The sequence below is a fragment of the Protobothrops mucrosquamatus genome, unplaced genomic scaffold (assembly GCF_001527695.2).
Source record: "Protobothrops mucrosquamatus isolate PMUCROS unplaced genomic scaffold, P.Mucros_1.0 scaffold49, whole genome shotgun sequence".
Taxonomy (NCBI): domain Eukaryota; kingdom Metazoa; phylum Chordata; class Lepidosauria; order Squamata; family Viperidae; genus Protobothrops; species Protobothrops mucrosquamatus.
The window spans coordinates 179,827-203,051 of NW_015386431.1; the positions used below are offsets into that span (position 1 = coordinate 179,827).

The 23,225-nt window shown below is 34.9% G+C and overlaps 1 protein-coding gene across 1 annotated transcript in view; it reads right to left on the reverse strand.

Moving 5' to 3' along the window:
- The window catches only part of TRHDE (thyrotropin releasing hormone degrading enzyme), a 261,694-nt gene that overhangs the window by 98,306 nt on the left and 140,163 nt on the right, over nucleotides 1-23,225 (reverse strand). The window contains exons 5-6 of the mRNA XM_015811780.1: nucleotides 20,682-20,795; nucleotides 12,846-12,983 (exon numbers count right to left, since the gene is read on the reverse strand). Coding sequence (XP_015667266.1) covers nucleotides 12,846-12,983; nucleotides 20,682-20,795 — 252 coding nt within the window. The remainder of the gene's footprint in view (nucleotides 1-12,845; nucleotides 12,984-20,681; nucleotides 20,796-23,225) is intronic.

The following is a 23,225-nucleotide window of genomic DNA, read 5'->3' on the forward strand; positions in this document are numbered from 1 at the left end:
CCCTGAATTATAGTACCTTCCTTAGTAATAAAATCCCTTTGCACCAGTGCAATACAAAAAGGGTAAAATATGTAGTGCTATTCGCCTCCACTTTCCCTCCCCACCATGTTTTCAGTTCATTTAATGTGCATTTCTCTAGCTATTTTATAACAAATGTGTTAGTATGAGGGAAAACTACCTAGTTATCAAGCCATAATTCATCCTGCTGATAAATCCCCACTGAAAGCCGGGGATAGCATGACACAATAAATTTTCAGGCATATTCCCCAAGTATTGCTGCAATGGGAAAGCATAGAGCCACTATGCATGAGGGTCAGTGGGAAGAAAATGACTCATTTGAATCCAGGGTAAGAGTTATACAAGTTTGGTATATGTTACTTATATAAGTAGGGAAAATCAAGCTGAGCAGCTATAAGGATTAAAGGGATGACAAGAAACTAACATCTACTGGAAAATTCTGAGGTAGAAGATAGGAGCACGAGGAAAGCGCTTCTGAGAATAAGAAAATAACTCATTCCTAAATCTTGCTGAGCTCTAACACTGTAGATCGCAAAATTGAACATGTTTGCAATGTGAATTGTGCTGTGTCCAAAAGGGAAGAAAATTGCCTCAATTGTCCAGAAGAATGACAATCTGTGAACAAAGTAATGTAGCACCAATGCCAGAATAGTGCAAATGCCATGCATGGAGGGCATAAAAAGCTGAAAACTGCAGGGCATAAAGCATTTCATATGTCAAATGCTATTTTCAGAGATGTCAAATTACACATTAAATGTATGTTTAACTATATTTTAATATTGTTAGCATTAATTGTATTATCTACAATAATAAAATTTGTGATGGGAGATACCATGACATTATAAAGATAATTGTTCCCTCGGGCATTTTCTCCTTCATCCTTAATTACTAAAGTTCTAAAAGAAAAAAACAGGAGAATGAGACAAATATACATATCTTGTATCTCCACATAGTTTCATGTGGACAAAAGTACAAGAGATTAGTATAATCAAAGTACCAGGGATTTATTTGAAGACTATTTATAATAGTGGATATTACACTTAGAGAAAACTAGTTAAAATATTTATCCAATTTTAATTACTAAAACTAATAATTCATTTTCTAAAAAACATTGGAAATGTAAGGATATTTGGTGGTAACATTGTAAAAACCCATTTTTTAAAAAAAAATCTACTAGTGATTAGTCTGATTGTCATTTAATTATCTGGTATCCTTACATTTCATGGCTGTGGCTGGCATCTTCAAAGGCAAAGTAATTTGATCTGTAGGGCACTTTTCAGTGGTTCTCAACCTTCCTAATGCCGCGACCCTTTAATACAGTTCCTCATGTTGTGGTGACCCCCAACAAGGCATGGTCCACTGGAGGAGCCTCACTGTTCCTCTCAGGCCATGCTGGGGGGGGGGCTTATGGAGCTAAGACTGAATGCATTTCAGCATAGATGGCCACCACAAAATTGTACATTGGCTCCCGGCTGGCCTGGGCCAGGGCCAAGGCAGCACGGGCCGTTCCCTCACTGTTTCCAGGATAGCTTTGCGGGCCACATGAAACCACTTCACGGGCTGCATCCAGCCCCTGGGCCTCATGTTTGACATGTCTGTCCTAGACTCTTTTGTTACCTGCCTCCCATTTCAACTTCTCTCCAAACTTTCCAAAAGGAGAGCTCTCCTCAACTATTTTATTTGGGGAAGAAGGGGGTAGGTTTGTGCTAGCCCACCTTAACAATATTTGGAAATCTATTTCTACTTTATATGTGAAAGCCCCTTCACTGCAGTTGGATATTGAACTCACTGCCATTGCTTATTCATCCATTCCATGTTTGTCAGATTCAATTATTGCTATCCCCTGCAAGTGAGTAATTACTCAAAAACCATTTCAGTTACCTCACTCCCAGACACAAATCATGACAGGATTTGCCTCCCTCCTCTGGGTTCTATTTCTCTCACAGGGCTGTTAATGTGGGAATAAAATTAGGGGAGACCCCACCTCAACTCTGTTGCCTTGAGAGAAAAAGTGAGATATCCACAAAGTTTACCTGGACATTTTTCTTATTTCTATTTTCCTTATCCATACCTTTTCATAGCTTCTTATGCATATTTCCCCTCTCCCATGAAACATAAAGCAGGTAGATATGAGAAAAAAGTTATTTTTCATACCATGCTAAATTGCCTTTCCTCCTATCCCAACTTTAAGGAAAGAAAACATGGGCAAATCTCATGCAGTATCTGTTAGAATTTTAAAACTGAAGCATGCAGATGAAATCTTAGCAAGAGTCATTCACATTATCATTACACCTCATACTGGATACATCTGCTGAAGATGATCATGCTTAACATATCCACAAGAATATTCTTGTTATCAAAATTTGATATTCCTATTTGTTAATTTTGCTATTTTTATATTACTGTAGCTTTAAGGAAAAAAAGCAGATTCAGGCTCTTTGTCCTTCATGTTTGACCAGCTACTCTTGGCAATCCAAGTATAATTGTCACTTGCTGCCCTATTCTCTTTGTTGCCTCTTTCTGATAAAATCATTGGCCATGGGTGCCTAAACTACTACCAGGAAAACGGAGGGAAAGTTTCTTATCCATCTTCTTTTGTGAATCTTCTTTTCAAAATGGGTAATAGGTCATCCCAGAGCCAAAGCAGGCACTAAATTTGCTTGCTACAGGATCCAGATTAGGCTTGCAACAACTTCAAGCCTGGGAACTGAAACTACATTAAGGTCTTCAAAGAAAAAAAAGACACCCTCCAGCCAAGGCAGAAAGTGTATCAGGATAAAGAGAGAGTTGCCTATGCTCTCCAGTTCTCCAAATTCCGAATTTTAAAATAAAGCATTATTACTTTTTGCCCAATCTGCAAATTTCCTCTACACATTTATTTGGGAGAAACCTCCATGAAACCCGGAGGACTTTGTTTTCAGTAAAGGATAGAAATTGCTGTAATTCCGAACACTGAGCCCTTCCCCCTTCTCTCTCAACCCCCATCACTCACATGGTCTCCAGGCCAGAGGTTCTCCTGCAGGTGCAAAACAGCTTTTTCAGGGAAGGGAGGAAAAAGGTGCACATGCGTACAAGGCGAGACTCTGTCGCCGGCACCAGGCAAAAGGCAAAAGGCCCTCTCTCTCTCTCTCTCTCTCTCTCTCTCTCTCTCTCTCTCTCTCTCTCTCTCTCTCTCTTCTTTTAGCCTCGAAGAAGCTGGAGTAAGGAGCTGCGAGCCAATCCAAGGAGGCGAAAGACATCTTTATTTAGGAAAGGGGAATGGAGTTAGAGCCGAGTGTGTCTCAGTTCCTAAGACCATTGGAAATATGTGTTTTCCGATGGTCTTAGGAGACCCCTGTGAAAGGGTCGTTCAACCCCCAAAGGGGTTGCGACCCACAGGTTGAGAACTGCTGCTCTAATTGGATAGTATCACCAGAATTATGTAAAAATAGTTTCTGTTTAGTTCTTTGTAGGTGGATTTGTAATTGGTCTAATTTGAACATGCTCCAAAGGAGCTAATTCTTTATTGAACTGTCTTTAAAATATATCCTGTTTCTTATTCTTTCAGGTGAGACTGCTGAAGATTCTATATCATGTTAGTTAATTAGGAACTGTTTTATCCTGGAGTGATCTAAAGCTGGAAGCCAGGGTTTGTTAACTTTTAGAATCTCTTCCTTCTTGTTAAAGTTGCTGGGATGTTTATAAATCTTCATAGTTTCTCTATGCAGTCATACAGGTTGATTTTACATGTATGCTAATATTTATGTCTCTGTAAATATAATCTTATGCCCTTCATATAGGACAGGGTAAATGGACTGAATCCTTAATATACATTGACATAAATTCAATGTAAGGTTGTAAAAATGCAGCAAGATATTTGACAATATAATTTGTAGGAAGGCCAATGGTACTTAAAATCAGACATAAGAGAACAGATCTTTTATGGATCCTTGATAAGCAATCTAAACGAAGAATGTAAAAAACTTAAATAGGACCTAACAATTATTATGATAAACTAATTTTCTCATCAAAATCATCATCATTTTTACCTGAGATGCACTAAAGTCTTTGCAAGAGGAAACTCCTGCCACTACTTTTTGCATTGATTACCCTGGGGAATCAAAAAAGCAATCCAGAAATAGAAAATGTAAACTGTTTCCATACTTCTGCCAAGAAATGTTTTTGAACGTATTCATGAAGTCATCAGGAATTAAGTTTAATTTAAAGGAGACTTACTATCAATTAGTAGCAATCTTACAACTCCTTTTTCATGATGATCCACTTACAAATATAGTTTATTAACATAACTTATTCTTGTACATTTACATGAGTTTTATACAGATAATGGCAACATCACTGGAAGTACAGAATGCTACCTCTAAATTAGTTGAAACATAACATTCAAAGTTTCAGATTGATATACTCTGCTTGTCGAACCTAAGATAAAATGTTCCCTCAGAACTTTGCATCATGATGTTTTTCTACATGAGTAGCCATGGAGAGCATAAAATATAAAGGAGCAGTACATTTATTCTCACAGATACGTTGGATTAAGAATGTTCCTGTCTCTTCTCAAAATGCATGGAGAAACTGAAAATCAAAAGAATATGCTAAAGCAGTAATAATGGACTGTTTTATTCAGGAATATTTTGCATGACCAAGACTAACATTCATGATAAACAGCATGCATTTTATAAAAATAAGGAAAATGAATATTAGACTTAAAAGAACTAGAAATATAAAAGATATAAGCAGACATAGGAAAGAGAAGTAGTAGTAGTAGTAGTAGTAGTAGTAGTAGTAGTAGTAGTAGTAGTAGTAGTAGTATTGGAAGGTACCTTGGAGGTCATCTAGTCCAATCCCCTGCTCAGGGAGGAAACCCTATACCATTTTAGACAAATAGCTGTCCAGTCTCCTCTTAAAAACTTCCAGTGTTGGAGCATTCACCGCTTCTGGAGGCAGGTTGTTCCACTGATTAACTGATCTAACTGTCAGGAAATTTCTCCTTAATTCTAGGTTGGTTCTCTCCTTGATTAGTTTCCATCCATTGCTTCTTGTCCTGCCTTTAGGCGCTTTGGATAATAGCTTGACTCCCTCTTCTTTGTGGCAACCCTGAGATATTGGAACACTGCTATCATGTCACCCCTAGTCCTTCTCTTCATTAAACTAGACATAACCAATTCCAGCAACCGTTCCTTATATGTTTTAGCCTCCAATCTCCTAATCATCTTTTTTGCTCTTCTCTGTACTCTTTCTAGAGTCTCAACATCTTTTTTACATCGTGGTGACCAAAACTAGATGCAGTATTCCAAGTGTGGCCTTACCAAGGTATTATAAAGTGGCATTAGCACTTCATGTGATCTTGATTCTATCCCTCTGTTAATGCAGCCTAGCACTGTGTTGGCTTTTTTGGCAGCTGCAGGACACTGCTGGCTCATATTTAAGTGATTGTCCACTAGGATTCCGAGATCCCTCTCACAGTTACTACTATTGAGCAAGGTACCACCTATACTATACCTGTGCATTTGGTTTTTCTTTCCTAAATGTAGAACCTTGCTTTTTTCACCATTGAATTTCATTTTGTTAGATAGCGCCCAGTGTTCATGTCTTTCCAGATCCTCCTGTATCTTAAGCCTACCTTCTGGAGTGTTGGCTATTCCTACCGGCTTGGTGTCATCTGCAAATTTGATGAGTTCCCCATCTATCCCCTCATCCAAATCATTGATGAAGATGTTGGGGCCCAGAACAGAGCCCTGGGGCACCCCACTTCCCTCCATGTAGATGCAGTTTCATTGAGGACCACACACTGAGTACGGCCGGTCAGCCAGCTACGAATCCATCTGGTGGTGATGCTGTCTAATCCACATTTTTCTATCTTATCAAGTAGTAGGTTGTGGTCTACTTTATCAAATGCCTTATTGAAGTCCAAGTAAATTATATCCATAGCATTCCTCTGGTCCACTAATTTTGTCACCTGGTCAAAGAGTGCAATAAGATTTGTCTGGCATGATCTGTTTTTGACAAACCCATGTTGGCTTTTGGTAATGACTTTGTTTGCCTCTAGGTGTTTGCTGATTCATTGATTGATTATCTTTTCTAGAATCTTCCCAGGTATTGAGGTCAGGCTGATAGGTCTGTAGTTTCCTGGATCCATTTTTTTCCTTTTTTGAAGATGGGAACTACATCAGCTCTTTTCCAGTCCTCTGGTAGTTCCCCAGTGCTTCAGGGTCTTTGAAAGATATAGTTCAGTGGTTCTGAGATCAAATCTGCCAGTTCCTTGAGAATCTTGGGGTATAATCCATCTGGTCCTGGTGATTTGAACTTGTCTAGGGTGGACAGGTGGTTACTTATCGTTTTTTTGCCTATCTTAACTTGTGTTTCTAATCTCTTTTTTACGGTACTGTTTTTGATAGGTTGGACTGTTTTTTCCCTTTGTGTAAAAACGGATGCAAAAAACAAGTTAAGTAGTTCTGCTTTCTCCTTGTTACTTGTCACCTTAATGCCACTTCCTCCCACTAATAGATTAATCATTTCCATAATCTTTTTCCTGTTTTTTACATGTTGAAAGAAACTTTTTTTGTTATTTTTTACTTTTGTCACAAGCCTTAGTTCATTTTGAGCCTTAGCTTTCCTCACTTCATCTTTGTAGGCTCAGGCTATTTGCTGATATTCTGACTTAGTTATGTGCCCCTCTTTCCACTTTTTATACTTGTCCTTTTTGTCTTTCAATTTATCAGAGAGTTCTTTATGCAGCCATGCTGGTTTCTTTTGAGAGCTGTTATTTTTCTTCATTGTTGGTATTGTGCTAGACTGGACTTTTATAATCTCACTTTTCAAAATTTCCCAAGCTTCTTGTTTTCCCCTTGATGATTCTCATCCATGGAATCCTTCCCAAGCTCTAAGTTTGTTCAATTTAGCTCTCTTAAAGTCTAAGACTCTACTTTGACTATGTTCTATTGCTTGTGCTTGCATAATGTTGAATTCCAATATTGTATGATCACTCCCCCTCAAGGTTCCTGTGGCTTCAACACCTTCTATCATTTCATCTCTGTTAGTGACAATTAGGTCCAATATGGCTAATCCCCTAATTCCCTTCTCTATTTTTTGGGAGACAAAGTTGTCTGCTAGGTTTGTCAGGAATCTATTTGATCTTCCACTAGGTGTAGGGTTTGTCTCCCAGTTGATGTCAGGGTAGTTAAAGTCCCCCATTACTATTGTGATGTGCTTCCTAAATACCTTAGTTAACTGACTAGCAAAAAGTTCATCTATTTTCTTTGTTTGGTTGGGTGGCCTATAGTATACATCTATAGCATTGTCATTTTTCCCCCTTTATATTGACCCAAATGCACTCAAGACAGTTTCATCATTGTTGTGCTCTATTTCTGTAGAGATGTAGTTATTTCCTATAGAGAGAGCAACTCCACCTCCTCTTTTATTTGGTCTATTTCTTTTAAATAATTTAAATCCCTCTACTGTGTGTTCCACTTGTGGGTTTCATCCCACCAAATTTCCATAATGGCAACAATATCATATCTGTCCTCATTTACCTGAATTTCTAATTCACCCTGTTTATTGCTCATACTCTGTGCATTGGTGTATAGACATTTGAGTCCTTTATGACTGACCCTGTGTTTACTTTCTACATAACCAGAGTGGTGCCTGAGTTCCCCTATTTTCTTACCACCTGTTTGATTAGTGAACTTTGTGTGGCACTCACTATTAAAAGCTTGATTTTGCTTGACAGCAAGGTTGATATTCTTATACACACACACATCTATGTTACATGTACTGATAATCCTACATTTTTTAGATTGCCGGGGACAGGAATGTTCTGTATCAATTAACTCACTGTCCCCGTTATTCAGTTTAAATATTTCTCCAGAAAATCTGTGATTTATTGCCAAGTAACTCAATCCCTTTCTTTGATGGATGCAAACCATCTCTTTTGTACACTTTTTCATTGGACCAGCTGCAGACATTACGGCTAATATAACCAAAGCCTTCCCCTTTACATCATTCCTTTAGCCAAATATTAAATTCTGCTATATGCTGACCTTTTCCATTTTGTTCCTTATACACTGGTAAAACTTCTGAAAAAGTAAGCCTATAGCCTATCCTGCTAAATTCCTGCCCCAAGCTCTGGAAATCATTATGCACAGAGATTACATCTTTTTGGGACAGATCATTAGTGCCAAGATGTACAATAGCATTCACATCACAGTCCTTGCTGGCATTCTTGACTATCTTAAAAATATGCTTCTTGTCCCTGCTGGCAGTAGCACCTGTAAGACACCTGACCTCTTTCAAAACCTCTGTATACTTTCCTAACTTTACATCCCTTATAATTGAATCAAGAATCAAGAAACAGACTTATAGGAGTTTATTTTACACTGAAGTTTATGGTATTATAAATATGCTTATAATTATAAACAGATTAAAAAATTACAATGCCTTACATTTGGCAATGATCTTAAACTACCCAAAGGGGCCATACTGGTTACCACTAGCACTTTAGATTGCATCCAGAAGTGTACAGAAAGCCAGGACCCCCTAGCAGAGGGATAAAGGGCTCCGACTTGTAAATGCTAGATAATCCAAAGGCTGATCCAATGAAGCTTTCATGTGGTTTTAAAGGCACTATTCCAAAATATCTCAAAGAGCTTTGCAGAAAGAATCAAAACAGTAAAAATGAAAAATGAGAGCAAAGACAGCTATTAAAAAAAATAACTGAGGAAGGGTCATAGGTAGTGTTACTAGATGTCCTCTGTCTGGCAGGCATAGCCTTAAAATCAAATATTATCCTTCTTTTTGAACATTTTTGTTTGTGTGTTTGTTTTGCTAATTTGGACAGTTTTCACAACAGTAGTCACTCAAGCTTTCATGTACTATGACCTTGTAAACTGCTTCTTTCTTTTGTCTATCAACAGACTCAATAGCCTAGATTTATGTTATTGAATTTATTTCCTGATTCCAACCATTGGTTTCAATCCATCGCCTTCAAAGCACACATGACATGTCGTACATTTCTATGATGAAATTTGAAAAGTGTGTCATCAATTCTATTTTATTACTAGCATATGTTCTTTTGGACAAAACTCAGCAGCACTTTTTCGTGCGGCTGCTGATATAAACAGGATCACCAACATGATCACCAACGTCCGATAACGGATATGGCACAAGAAGAAGAAGATATGTTCTTTATCTGTTGGGAAAATAATGCAATTGCAAATATTGCAACCAGTCATTTTAATGCTGGAAAAAGTAATTTCATATACATATTGGCCCAAGTATTTTTTGGGGGGGGGTGGGGAGTTCATGGTAATTGTTACAGATGCCAAGAAAATTTAACAGTTAGTGTGTCCTCCTTTTCCTGTCTTCCTTTCCAGTTGTCCATGTCTTCCTTTGCCTTTTCAGATATCTTGTAACCCTAATCATAGGATTCTTTAATGTGCCCAAAACTTTAAATGGTTAAAAAAAATATGTTTGACCTGAGGTAAATTACATTATTCCATTTACTATCATTAGCCATAAATGGAGCATGGAAAAACAATGCCAAAAGAATATTTATGACTCTTTTTGCATTATTAAAAACAATTCAAAAGCAGAATATATTCTTCTTGTGACTGTTTATTAGTTATTTGTATCACATTAACCCAAATTACAACCAAAATGGGGTGAGCCAGAAAGGTTCAGATAACCAAGAGGGTTTATCCAAAGTGACTCAACTTAGTATTTAGTGAATGGGGTATTTAGAAAGAAAGAATTCATATACTTCTCTTTAAGTTGCCATATAAGAAAAAACACGAAATAAGGGGGTATATTGTCTTTTTATTGACTAACCTGTAATCACAGTAAGTAGTTTTGTTAGAGTAACTTATCATATTAGTTGGGGGATATTGAAGTAATATATTACAGATTTTTCTAGTGCTCTTCATTAACTTTTTTTCCCAAAAATAGGAATGTTAAAAAAAAGTAAAATTTCTGGGAAGTGTTATGATATACCGTATTTTCCGGCGTATAAGACGACTGGGCGTATAAGACGACCCCCAACTTTTCCAGTTAAAATATAGAGTTTGAGCGAGAGAGAGGGGGGGAGAGAAAACTTAATGAGTAATATGCCAAACCACATGTGTAAAGGAATAAAATAGAATACCCGTATTTTCCGGCGTATAAGACGACTGGGCGTATAAGACGACCCCCAACTTTTGAGAAGATTTTCAGGGTTTAGAAAGTCGTCTTATATGCCGGAAAATACGGTATCAGTTTTCAACCTTTGCTACCACTGCATGCAAATATCTACAACCCATTTCCCTCCTGGTAGAAGTAGAACAGGGAACAGAATAGAACAAAACAAGCCTTAAACTGCTTTTCAGTCTATATTATCTCAAGGTCAGCCATGAATGTATTCTTTGGAAACTATGTAGATGCCTCAATGGTATATGCTATTTTCACAGTAACATCTCATCCCTGAAGAAGAATAATGGAGGAAAAAAGTAAATCACACTTTCAACCCCAGATTTGAAAACTTCTGCTCCATAGAAATTAACATATCATTTTTATATCTAGCTCCAATGCTTTTTAATCTTTATGACAATAATATACCAGGATTCCTATATGCTGCAGACAAAAGATCAATGACAAATTTATTAATATCCTATTATATGCTGATGACATGGTCCTAGTGGCACATTCCAAAATAGGACTGAGAAGACTGTTGCAAAAGCTAAATACCTACTGTGCTCTTAATTTTTTAACATCAATAAAACCAAACCTAAAGTGATGGTATTTAGCAGAAAAAGTGTGAAATATAACTGGCAGATAAATGGGGAGCCTATTGAACAAGTTTCAACTTTTAGCTATTTAGAAGTGGATGCATATTGGGAACTGATAAGAAAATATCAGCCTCTGAGGTCACAGCAGAAACAGATATCTACTGTATTCCATGCATAGTTATTTAATAATTAAAGTTTTCACATACTAGCAGAAGATCCATTTTATGGACCCTAAAAGACTTCCCCAAAGATGTTTGGCAGAGCAGGTAAGTATGGCTCGGTCCAATTCCTAGGTAAGCCAATTTCCAAAGTTATTTTACAACAGGGTTTTTTTACACAGTATTTACTCTCAATGGCCTCCCAGGGAAAAGAATTTTTTAAACAGAGCATCCTAGATATCACTGAAACTGATATGGAATTATTGGCTAAAAAAACCCTTTAAGTTGTTTGGCTAGGAACAAAACTATTTTCCAATCTGAAAAATATCTGTCAATAAGCTTGACACAATTTTTAAGAAAGGCTACTCTACAGAAGATTTGAGTTGTTGGATTCCATGGCCAAATATTGGTGCTTCCATGATTTGCCATATCACGAGAGGACTTGCATAAGCAGTACTCCAGTCCTTGAAAACATTGCTCATGTTTTGTTCGTCAATTATAAGCCCCCTTTAAGGTTAGATACTTATGATCCATCTTGGGAAGAACAGCCCACTAGGAACCAAATTATAGATTGCTCTAATGTATCTACTGTAAGCAGAATTGCTAAGTTTTTAATTAAGACAATTAAGCTAAGAATCTGATACATCAAACAAACTGGGATACCCTGCAAAGAAGATTCACTCATCTGACTGCTGACTTCTCATATTACCACATATGTATTTTATCATTGTATTTTATCCTGGAATCATATTATGTATTTTATTTTATTTTATATTATTGATAAGGTTGCAAGACTAATCAATATTCTATTCTATTCTATTCTATTCCATTCCATTCCATTCCATTCCATTCTTTCTTAACTATTCACATTGTTATTTATTATATTTGTACAATCACATAAGTGTCCCAGTAGTTCACATACATCTAAAGAAGGACAATAAAACATCCACAGTGGAAAAAAAGTAAATTGTCGAAATCAAATCCTGCAATTACCAATAAGACAACATCTGCTCAGGTTCCCCAAAACTCTCAAAAATAATTTAGCTTTTAAATGTTTATAGAAAGCCAACTCAGGAAAGGCTATATGATAGTATAGGCGCTCTTATAGGAAAGTTGAACTTATGAGTTTACCCCATTCTTATCTCAGGAAACTGGGGCCACTACCACCAGTTTCTTTTTTGAATATATGGTATATTTAATCCTGTGCTAATGTATTTGTGTGTGTGTGTGTGTGTGTGTGTGTGTGTGTGTGTGTGTGTGTGTGATTTAGTTTGCAATATATTTTTGTACTCACCTACCAGTTTTATCACTTTTGCAGTGTGGCTGCTTTTGAATGGTTTCTGATAAAGCTAAAGTGGGGATATGTTTCCTAAATAAAACTGTACTTATTAACTGGTTAAAAGATTTAAAATAAGATATAAGATTATAAAGAATTGAAACTTTTTGACCTTAAGATAGAAATGAATTTTTTCATAGGGCTCAGAAAGCAATAAGTTAAAATGATTGTGCATGAGCTTTCAGTCAGGAATGACAATTCTTAATTTGACTAGCTATAATTACTGCAAAGTATGTTGCACTCATAACTAACTGTAGATACAAATGCACATTAATCTGAATACTAAAAGCAAATGGATCTCTAATTAAACCTGGAGTGATTTATATTATTCAGGTCATTTCAGTATTTATGACTATTTTCAACTGCTTTGTAATATAATGTTATTTTCAAGAGTCTCAGAGGAAACATTCTGTAATCTCTCTGTCTGGAATTTCTTTCATTGCCATCCTGATAAAAGTAGAATGGGGTATTAGTAGAGGAAATAATTAATTGACAGCAGAACATGAAGGTAAAGAAACATTAAAATAAATGCCAGAAAAATCCCACAAATATACAACTTGTTTCTTTTTTTTTTGTTCCCACCTTTTTATAGGCAATCCAGTCAAAGACTCGATCAATATCTGTGGCCTGCTGCACGTCTTGTGACACTGGATGTGAACTTGTCAGACCATCAAGTAACATGACTTCATGTAAAACATCAGTCAGAAACCTCTGCTTCTCCTGAAATTCAACAAAACATGATCATACATTTGTAGTGGGATCAAGAGTGGAATTAAATACCATTATTTATACATTCCTTTTTACAAGATAATTTTACAGAGATATTCAGTGGATTTACAAGATTTTTTTCCCATGGAGTTGTACATTATCATGATCATTTTCTGAGAAGAGATTAACTTCAATACTTCATGGCTTCAAACAAAGTACTCTTATTTAGAAAGAAAAAAATTAAAATATATTTTATTAATCACTACATTGTTTGTACTTTTGAATTGATTTATACCTAAATCTTCTGAGAACTTCACACGTTTCACAAATATATATATATATATATATATATATATATATATATATATTAATATTTAACTACTTCATGACTTTGTATAGTACATGAAAAATAATGTTTATTTATGTGCTGATATAAATTGTTCTCTGCAATATAAAATGCTGTTCCATTTGTGATCCATCTGGAAATTCAGATTTTAGGTAAAAATTATTTGTGCCATCATGTTATGGTAAAGATGCCCTTGAGTCACAATCAGTTCTTGGGAGTTTATGTGGACATAGTGAAGTTTCATGCTGATGGTACAGAAGTGATCTCACACCACCTTCTTCTGGCATAACTTTTAACTTTCCAGTCTAGTGTACATCCCTGATGTTCCATGATATTTCCAATTGTATAACTAACAAAGCTTCCTGGTTATCTAGGGGCTTGCCATTTTCCTTGAAAAAGTGGTCTAGAGGCTGCCACATTTCAAACTATACCGTATTAAATTTATGATCTTCTCATGCATACATCCAGACTTATAAGCAGCTTTACTCTTGAATATAATAAAAATGTGTTACCTTATCTTCATTCCATAATTATATGAAATTTTAAATTGAAAATTAAGAAGCACAGGCAAAACAGGTATAAATAGGCTATTTAATTATGAATGTCTTAATCCATGTTTCCAAACAATAGAACTTTTAAAAGTCTACTAAAGGTGAAAGGTTCAAACTTGCTGTTATGTTATGGTTTACATTGGTATCTTCCATTTTACTAAAAATTTTCAAACATAGGCTGGATAATAATCTATTAGGAATGGTGTAATGAGTCCTACAGCATGCAAGGGGTTTGATGGTCTTTAAGTCCCTTCCAGTTCTATGATTCTAGGACACTCCATCACAAGCCCCACACCATTAAAATCAGATATTTATTGACACTGACAATTCACTTCTATTAAGAGGAAGGACTTCATTACTTAAAGAGATTGTTATATGCCATGTATGCAATCACACTGTTGATCTAAAGCCTGCAGTTTCATTTCCAGCACAGACTTATCAAACAATTCATCAGACATAATGATTAAAAATAAAGCATTTTAGTATGTTTAGATTTAGAAGACACTTTTTGGTCAAAGAATCTTGACATCAGTGCTTTCTCCCTTTCATAGACAGACACATTTTGTCACAAGAAACAAAATATTCAAGAACTAATAGTCATGCAGGGACCTTCTACTGCTTATCCACCATTAATATTTAGAATATTGGAGAACAGTAAAAAAATAAAGATAAACAGAATATTTTGTTTATTTTCAAAAAAATTACATATAAAATAAAGTGTTTTACATGAAAGTGTTTTATTTCTTGGGGAAAGCAGAAAGAAACTAGCTTAATTATGAATTTAATATACCTATCAATTATTCAAAGTAATTGGATTTTAATAAAAAGAAAGAAAGAAATGTGCTAGGAGAAGACACTAACAAAAGATCAATACAGAACTCCCATTTCGGCATAATAAATATTTAAAATCTTAAATGGGAAGGTGTTTCATTCTTATTACCTATTCTGGGGTGAGAATATCAATATACAGCAATATGTTCTTGGTTTAGAAGTATCCTGAATGAAAATTGCAGCCATATATTAAAGTTTCATGGCAGAACAAGGCAGTAAGACACGTTGGCTCTGTCTGAAAAACTAGCTCATGGAATCCTTACAATAATGATATACTGAGATTTGCTATCTATTCATTACATTTTTAATTACCCAACATCTGGTGAGCTCTGCTATTTGCAGATATTATTGGATAGTTACATGTATTTTATACCAAGCTGTTATTATTTTACTATTGTACGTTTTGCATTTTAAAACAATTAATAAATGATATAAATTCCAATAAAGCAAATAGGTATCACTGTTCTCTACATGCATATATCTGGCTAGCAATTATGCACTTATATTTTCAAGAATTATGTACAAGCTATTCTATTTAAGGCTTGAAAATAAAACAGCATCAATTAAAATTTATGTGGGCATGAGATGTTCATTTATAACTAGCAATTAAGTTAAAGGAGCTATATATGAATAAAAGGTACAAATGAAGAGTTCACTCAACTTATGTTCCTGTTTTCAGAAATATTTAAATTACCTATTCTTCCTTCTGATAGTTCATAGTTTATTATATACATATGATGAAAAGGAAGTCACTTCTCCTGGGTTTATAATACTGGTTGATATAAAAACAACCATTTAAAATAATTAGTATGACAATAATGCAATATTGAGACCGATTTAAGAAATAATTGTCCCAAAGTCTAATACTATCAGACATAAGCAATCTACCATCTCTGCATGTGGTCTCAGCTACTCTTGTGCAGCCCATAAAATCTTAAGGACCTCTCCCCGTGTTTTTTTCTTTTTCCCTTTTCTTTCTTTTTTCACTACCCAACCAACCAGCAATTAGCTGGTGTGTTTTCTCACTATCAGATGAAGTTATTTTGAGTAATTGTTATGAAATGCCTGAAAAAAAAAAAAAAGCTGAGAAGACACAGGATAGCAGTTTTCAAATACAGGTAATCCTTGACTTACAACCACAATTGAGCCCCAAACTTCTTTTGCTAAGTGAAACATTTATTTTGCCCCATTTTACAGTCTTTCTTGCCACAGTTGTTAAGTGAATCACTGAAGTTGTTAAGTTATAACACAGTTGTTAAGTGAATCTGGCTTCCTCACTGACTTTGTCAGAAAGTCACAAAGGGGGATCACATCACCCCGGGACACTGCAACTGTCATAAATATGAGTCAGTTGCCAAGTGTCTGAATTTTGATCATGTGACCATGGGGATGTGCAATGATCATAAGTGTGAAAAATGGTCATAAGTCACTTTTTCAGTGCCAATGTAATTTTGAACTGCCACTAAATGAACTGTTGTAAGACGAGGACTTCCTATATCTTAAATGATGACACATAAAATGGGAGTGAAGTTATTCTCTATTGCTGCAGAAAGGACCAAGAACAGTGGGTTAAAACTAAAGAGCTTAAATTAGACACCAGGAAGAATGTCCTGACTGTATAGGCTCTGAACCAGTAGAACAAGTTGCCATATGAAGTGGTGACTTTTTACCTGGAGATCTTTGATCAGAGGCTGGATGCTCAACTATCAAAGACACTCTAGTGGGTACTACACTTATGGAGGTCTAAGTTGATGAAATCAAAGATATTTTTCCCTTTGTAAACAATGAAGCACTATATGTATTATATATTCAGAACAAGTTAAATCCATCACTACTAAATAACATGTTCTGCCTACCAGAGTAAAGTATGTATTTACCTACTACCTATTCTGCTGTGAAAGAATTTCTTCCCAAGAACCGCATATGAATGATTAGTGGAAAATGAGAGAATAATACCAGAATTTTCACGCTATTGTGTGTTATGAATTAAAAGCTTTTTATCTAGATCCTTAAACAAGAATAGTTACAGAAGGAATATTTCCTTTAAAAGATTGAAAAGAAAGTCTCAATATATTACTTGAAAGAATTACTTTATGTTGAAGTAAAAGAAATATTTCCAAAATAATTCATTGAAATAATAAAATCAGTTGAGACAATCTTCAGTATCAGTTGCAAACTTTCATGCACTTTTATTATTTGAACTGTAAGTCTCACAAAATGTTATAGCATTTTAATGAAGATGATAAATATTTTAGTAGATAGTTTAAGGCAAGTAAAATCTACTTATAGTTTTGGTCATCTTTGTTTAAAATCCTATTCAGGAAGAAGATCAACAAATGAAACCATCCTCTTGGGTTCTGGGTTGTGTACGATGAGATACTTTAAAATACTTAGTTTAAGCAACCTTACCTTAATGATACTCAATTAATATTTATTTTTGTGTTTATTAAATCCACTCAAGTCTGTCTTTATAAAAAGAGAATGATTATATGCAGTTATTTCGATTTTAAACTAGTTTCAGTTTTCCAGGAGAAACGATAGAATCAACTGGAGCATGGAATACTATTCTGTGATGGATTGCTTTAATTCAATCCACGGAAGATGAAAGAGTTTGCATAATAGCTGGAATTCAGAACTTAATCTTTGATTAAAAGTTTAGTTTTTCCAGCAACTTTATTGGATAAATCAAGGCAGGTTATTTCAAGGTGTTTGTTATGCTGAAATTTTTCCTCTTGATTCAGGTTTTTTTCTACTTTTTCCTGAGAGAAGGCTACACTGTCAGTCTATATTGATAATTTTTGGGCGTAAGCATGTTAGACACATTTTTATTAAAATATATTATCTCCATAAACTATGAATATTTTTTAAAGTGGCAGTTAAGGGAAAGTCACAGTAGCCTTCTTAAAAAAAGATTAAGGGGGCAACAGGAGAATTCAATGCAACTGTCATCACTGATGTATTCTGTCTTGACTCATCCAATAAAGTTGTTAACAAAGCAAAACTTTTATGAGCAAAAGGGAGAAGGCCATTGAGTCCTTTTAAATGCTTTATCAGCACTGAGTGTGGTAATGCTTACTAAAGCATTTGACACTTGGTATTTTATGGATAAAAAGGGAAATCACTCACTAGCAATTCCCTTTGTCATAGTCTTCTCCACTGCATTTTACTAACACAGACATTCAAGGACAAAAATAATGTCAACTCCCCCTATGTGGAAGCAGAAAAAATAAAAAGCTATGGATACCATCTAGATAGGATTACATCCTATACTTCTATTAAAGCAATTTAAAGAAACTTAAAACAAAATACTCTGATTCAAATGATGAAAAGAAGGAAACTCTTTATATATTCTTTTTCAAACTGAAAAAAAACACCACAATTTACTGATAGCACCAGTAGTTTCAATTTAGAAGTGCAAAACAATGGTTTCTTGAAATATTATGCATATCTCCTAAAAATGTCTTCATTAGTGCATGTGATCATGTTTATCTACACACTAGGCACTGTTTAGAACAGCATATATCCACTTAGTAATTTAGGATAACATACATCTAAATTTACAGCTAAAGCTAAAATTGTCAGGATTAGTACACTGAACAAACATGAAGGAAAAGATATCACAAATTTGTTGCATATTTGGTTCACCTGTCTACAAATAAATCATACATGAGGAAAATTTGTTAGGGCATGCCAAAAACATCAATAATCAGTTGAGCCAAGACTAGGCAAAAAAAATGCAAAAGAGTTTCTGTTAAGCCACGTAAAAGGCAATAGAAAGAATCGGCTTTAAACTTAAGTGGATGTGAAACCAAATTAATTATTTGAAGCGGTTTTAATCTTAGTGTGGAATAAAGGTTCTTTGCAAGCTGTCCCACACTGAGTGTTTGGAAATCGTCAATAAAATTTGATCCAGCTAAGGAACAATACAGTATATTCTTCATTGTGGAAACTTTAAGGGGAAAGTCTTAGAAATCCTTGAAGCAACTTAGTTATTTTTTAAAAAAATCTGATGGTATGAAAAAGGAGAGATACAACTAGGTAAAGTTTTCTGCTCTGACTCAATTCTCATTTAAAGGTGAGAAAAAATTCTTGTTTGTCAAACTGGCTTACTGTTATACCCAAATCTGCCCCTTACAATAAAGCAAAGTTAAGTTATCTGGAGTATCATTTATCTTGCACAGACAGATACTGACTTCAAAATGTAGTAGAAGTAATTTTAACATGCATATATTCATTGCATTCTATCATTCTTACAGTATTTTCAAAGATCAATATCAATAATAAATAATAACAGCTATTCCATTTTTAAATATCAGAATAATCTTTTAACAACAGAAGCTTTCATCCCTGCTGAAATATTTCTAATCATAAAAATATACATAGATGATGCTATCCATTTTATGATATAAAACACAAAGTAGTAGTAATCAGAAGTAATTGAAGGCCAACTTTGTACACACCAGTTCATACACTGACTTTTGTTATTTAATCTTTCTGCCTTCTTTGAACTTCTCATCATTTTCATCCAATCCCAATGTTCTCGATTTTTGACTTCCTGCCAACAAATCTTTCTTTTGTACTGGATACAATTCAGAATCCATTCACTTTTTATTGCTTTTGTTTCTTCATGCTCAGTTCTGAAATGTGAACTAGTCACATTTTAACTATCTTTCTTAACAGTGTAAGAAAGAAATGCTTTATCAATCATATATTACTCTTGCTGCACTCACGTCCATAGTGGGCAAAACAATCCCATAGACAAAGCCTATTCCCTATAACCTGAATATCTGAAGGGCCACTTGTTTCCAAGAATTTCTGCCCACCCACTATGTTCCAGAAGAATAGGTGTTTTCCATATCCTCTCCATTAAATATTGTCATCTTGTGGGACCAAAGGAATGTGCTTCTCTGTTGCAGCCCCCACCTTCTGGAACAGCATCCCTCAGAGATAAAAATGGAGCTCTTTCCTAGGGTTCCAGAAAGCTTTGAAAACCTGGTTTTGGCCTCAAGCCCGCAGTTGATGTTTGTTTTATCTACAGCCCTTGTTTTGTTTTGTTGATTTTGTTATTTTAATCTGGGTTATCAGATTTAATGTTTTAACTGTTTTTATGTTTTTTCTACTTTTGTACGCTGCCCAGAGTCCATTGGAAGTTGATGGCTAATAAATTGAATTAATTTAAAAAATAATAAGAATAATAGAAGCAGAGATTTTCTTCAAGTCAAATAAAAGTAAAGGTGTATCGGCTGATTACATACAAGACAACAAAGAACAAAAGATGCAAATTCAAACTTGGAACTTAGTGAATGTGCAGGAAACAAAACATGAATATTGAACTAATATAATAAAAACAAGAACAGAATGCTGGCCCGAAAAGGCATTATAGAGTCAATTTCTATATAAGATTGAGGGGAAAGTGGATAAAGATAAAACCTGGCAATGGCTTACAACTGGAACTTTAAAGAAACTGAAAGCTTGATTTTGGTTGCTCAATAGCAAACTATGCAATCTAAGGCAATCAAGATCAGAATTTAAAAATTATTAAATGATTCCAGGTTAGAACAATTAACCAGTGAAACAACCTGCCTCCAGAAGCGGTGAATGCTCCAACACTGGAAGAGTGCTCTTTTAAAGAAGAGACTGGACAGCCATTTGTCCAAAATGGTATAGGGTTTCCTGCCTGAGCAGGGGGTTGGACTAGATGACCTCCAAGGTACCTTCCAACTTTTTTATTATTATTATTATTATTATTATTATTATTATTATTATTATTATTATTATTATTATTATTATTATTATTATCCACATAATACCAGGTTGAAGTATATTAACCTAGAGAATGATCACAGGATATGCTGCTGCACACATACAGTATGTGCGATATATGCTTGAATTACAACTCCCTGAAGCGTGGTCCTAACCAAGAGTATGAAAGGAAATTATCTTTTTATCAGATTTTACATAATAAACCTTTTATAAACTTACCAAATTCCAGCCTGGATAGAGATAGTCAGTTCCAACAAATTCAAAATAGTGAGCAAAGCCTTCTTTTAGCCACACATCTTCCCACCATACTGGAGTTACAAGATCACCAAACCACTGAAAAATAAATCCAGATTGATTAAATTATTGTTTTGTTTATAGTTTTCATTTCTGTACATTCAATTTCTATAATCAAGTGGAATGAATTCCTTGCAACGACACTGAAGAGTGATTGTACAAAATGCTTAATTTTTTCTTATCTTGAATTACCTCATAAAATTCAACACATGAAAGGTTATCAGGATAACTGCATCCTATAAACTGTTAATTTATTTCCCTTACAATAGAGATGGACATTTATGAGGGATTGGAATCATAGCTGAACTTTATGAAGAACCATAGGAGGACATTTGGTGGTACAATGATGATACCAGAATACCTATACCTGAAATTTTCTGATTCACTTTTGGGCAGGTTTGGGGAACAGCTAAGGGTAAGAATGGGAATAGAGGCCTCTGTGAGGCAAATAGGAAACATATGCAGGTCACAGGTTGCCCTCTCTTCCTTTATAATATCAGTAAATACTAAACTACAGTTTCTGAAAAACCAGACTACATGCTTCCTAAATAAAAGAATGGAATGAAATTGTTGTTCAACCAAAATAAGTTCTTAAATATTTAAATCATTGGAAAGAAAGAACCATAATCATGTTTCATAAAGTTGTTTTTGGCAGCAACAGCAACACACTTAAATACTGCTTCTTTCTAATACCAGAACAATGTACTGCATAAGTCAAAACACAGCATATCAAAAGAATATGAATATCACATTGGAAACTTACCTAATGTACTGGGACCTGATGCAGACTTATGCATGCTTACAGTCATTGATTAATCATGACTAATTTGTTCACTGATATCATGGGATCTACCTCATCTGAGACAGGATTCAATTTATTATCAAATAATTATTCAAACATAAATTTCATTATGATTGCAATAAAAATTCATGCTATTCTTTCTAAATCGTTATGGATTTGGTGATTTTGGGGCTTGAGAGAGCTCTTTTATGCCATTTAAATAATCTAGGGATATTTTCTGTAAGCTTACAACAGCTGCACCTTGTAGAGCAGCATCCTCCTGGAGATTGGGATGTCCCTGACCTTCTTAGCCTTTGATGAAGACCTGTCTGTTGAGCCAGACATTTGGGCCAGGAGATGAGGCAGGCTCTGCTGATGATGTGCTCTTTATGATTGTGATATGTTGCTTACCTCAAGCATCATGAATTATTGGCTGTGGTAGTTGCTTTTTTTAATCCTTGTACACAGCCCAAAGTCACTGCTGTGAGATCAGCAGCCATATGCAGTAAATCATTTAAATAAGTAAAATAACTCTAACTAGTCATACAGGTTAGATCATTGTGAATTGTTTCCTAGTTCTCTGCAGGTTATTCTGAAGGGCTGTAAAAGGGAAACAACTGATTTTTCATTAGGGGAGGGCTAAGTAATTCCATCCTATTCCAGTGAATACATTGAATAAAAACAGTTGTGCACTCATTCTGAAGGGCAAATATCTTTACTGTAGATGTGCAAGTAATGTTTTTTCCTTTAGAAAAACAACTTAACTCATATGTACATATGCACAAGCAATGAATAAATTAAACATAATTAATAAAACTGGCTTTCAGCCTATTTTGCAATTGAACCAAAGAAACTATTGATGCTTCATTTAAATATACATATGAATTAAAAGTACAGTTAATATAAAAACAAATTAGAACATCCAGGGAAAGTAACAAATTGAGAGATTATCTTATGTTTTCCTATATCAGTGATGGCGAACCTTTTAGAGACTGAGTGCCCAAACTACAACCCAAAACCCACTTATGCATTGTCGGATGCCCATTGGCTAGGTGTGGCCCATTGGGTGGGCGTGGCTGTGGTGGTAATGGCAGACTGGGTGGGACTAAAAAGTTCAATCAATCAATTCCAACTTTGCAAGATCTTTTTTTTCCCACAAGAAGTTGAAATTGACTGATTGATTGAACTTTTTTTTTTTGTACACGAACTAAAGCGAAAAGGTTTTATAAAACCCAGCTGAAGGCCTAGGACTGGGGCGACAGCGTGCGTGCCAACAGAGAGGGCTCTGAGTGCCGCCTCTGGCACCCATGCCATAGGTTTGCCACCACTGTCCTATATACTACTCCTATAAAGACTTAAATACATTATGAATTATTTACATTTGCTTAGTAATATATTTGCAATATTTAATATATTAAGATATACTTGGTAGATACTTATTTTAGAAATGCTTTCTAATGTCAAAAAACTCATGTATATATGTAATTATAAATGTTTGATAAAAAGTCTATTTCTGATAAACTACTGGATAACATTTTCTAAGTTAAAGTATCAGAAATTAGATTAAGATATCCTGGATGCTATTGGCCTACAACAATAATTACTAAGGGAAAAAGCTAAAATATAAAAAAATGAGAGCTTTTTGATTTTGTGAAAATGATAGCTGCAAAATAATAAAGAAGCAGTTT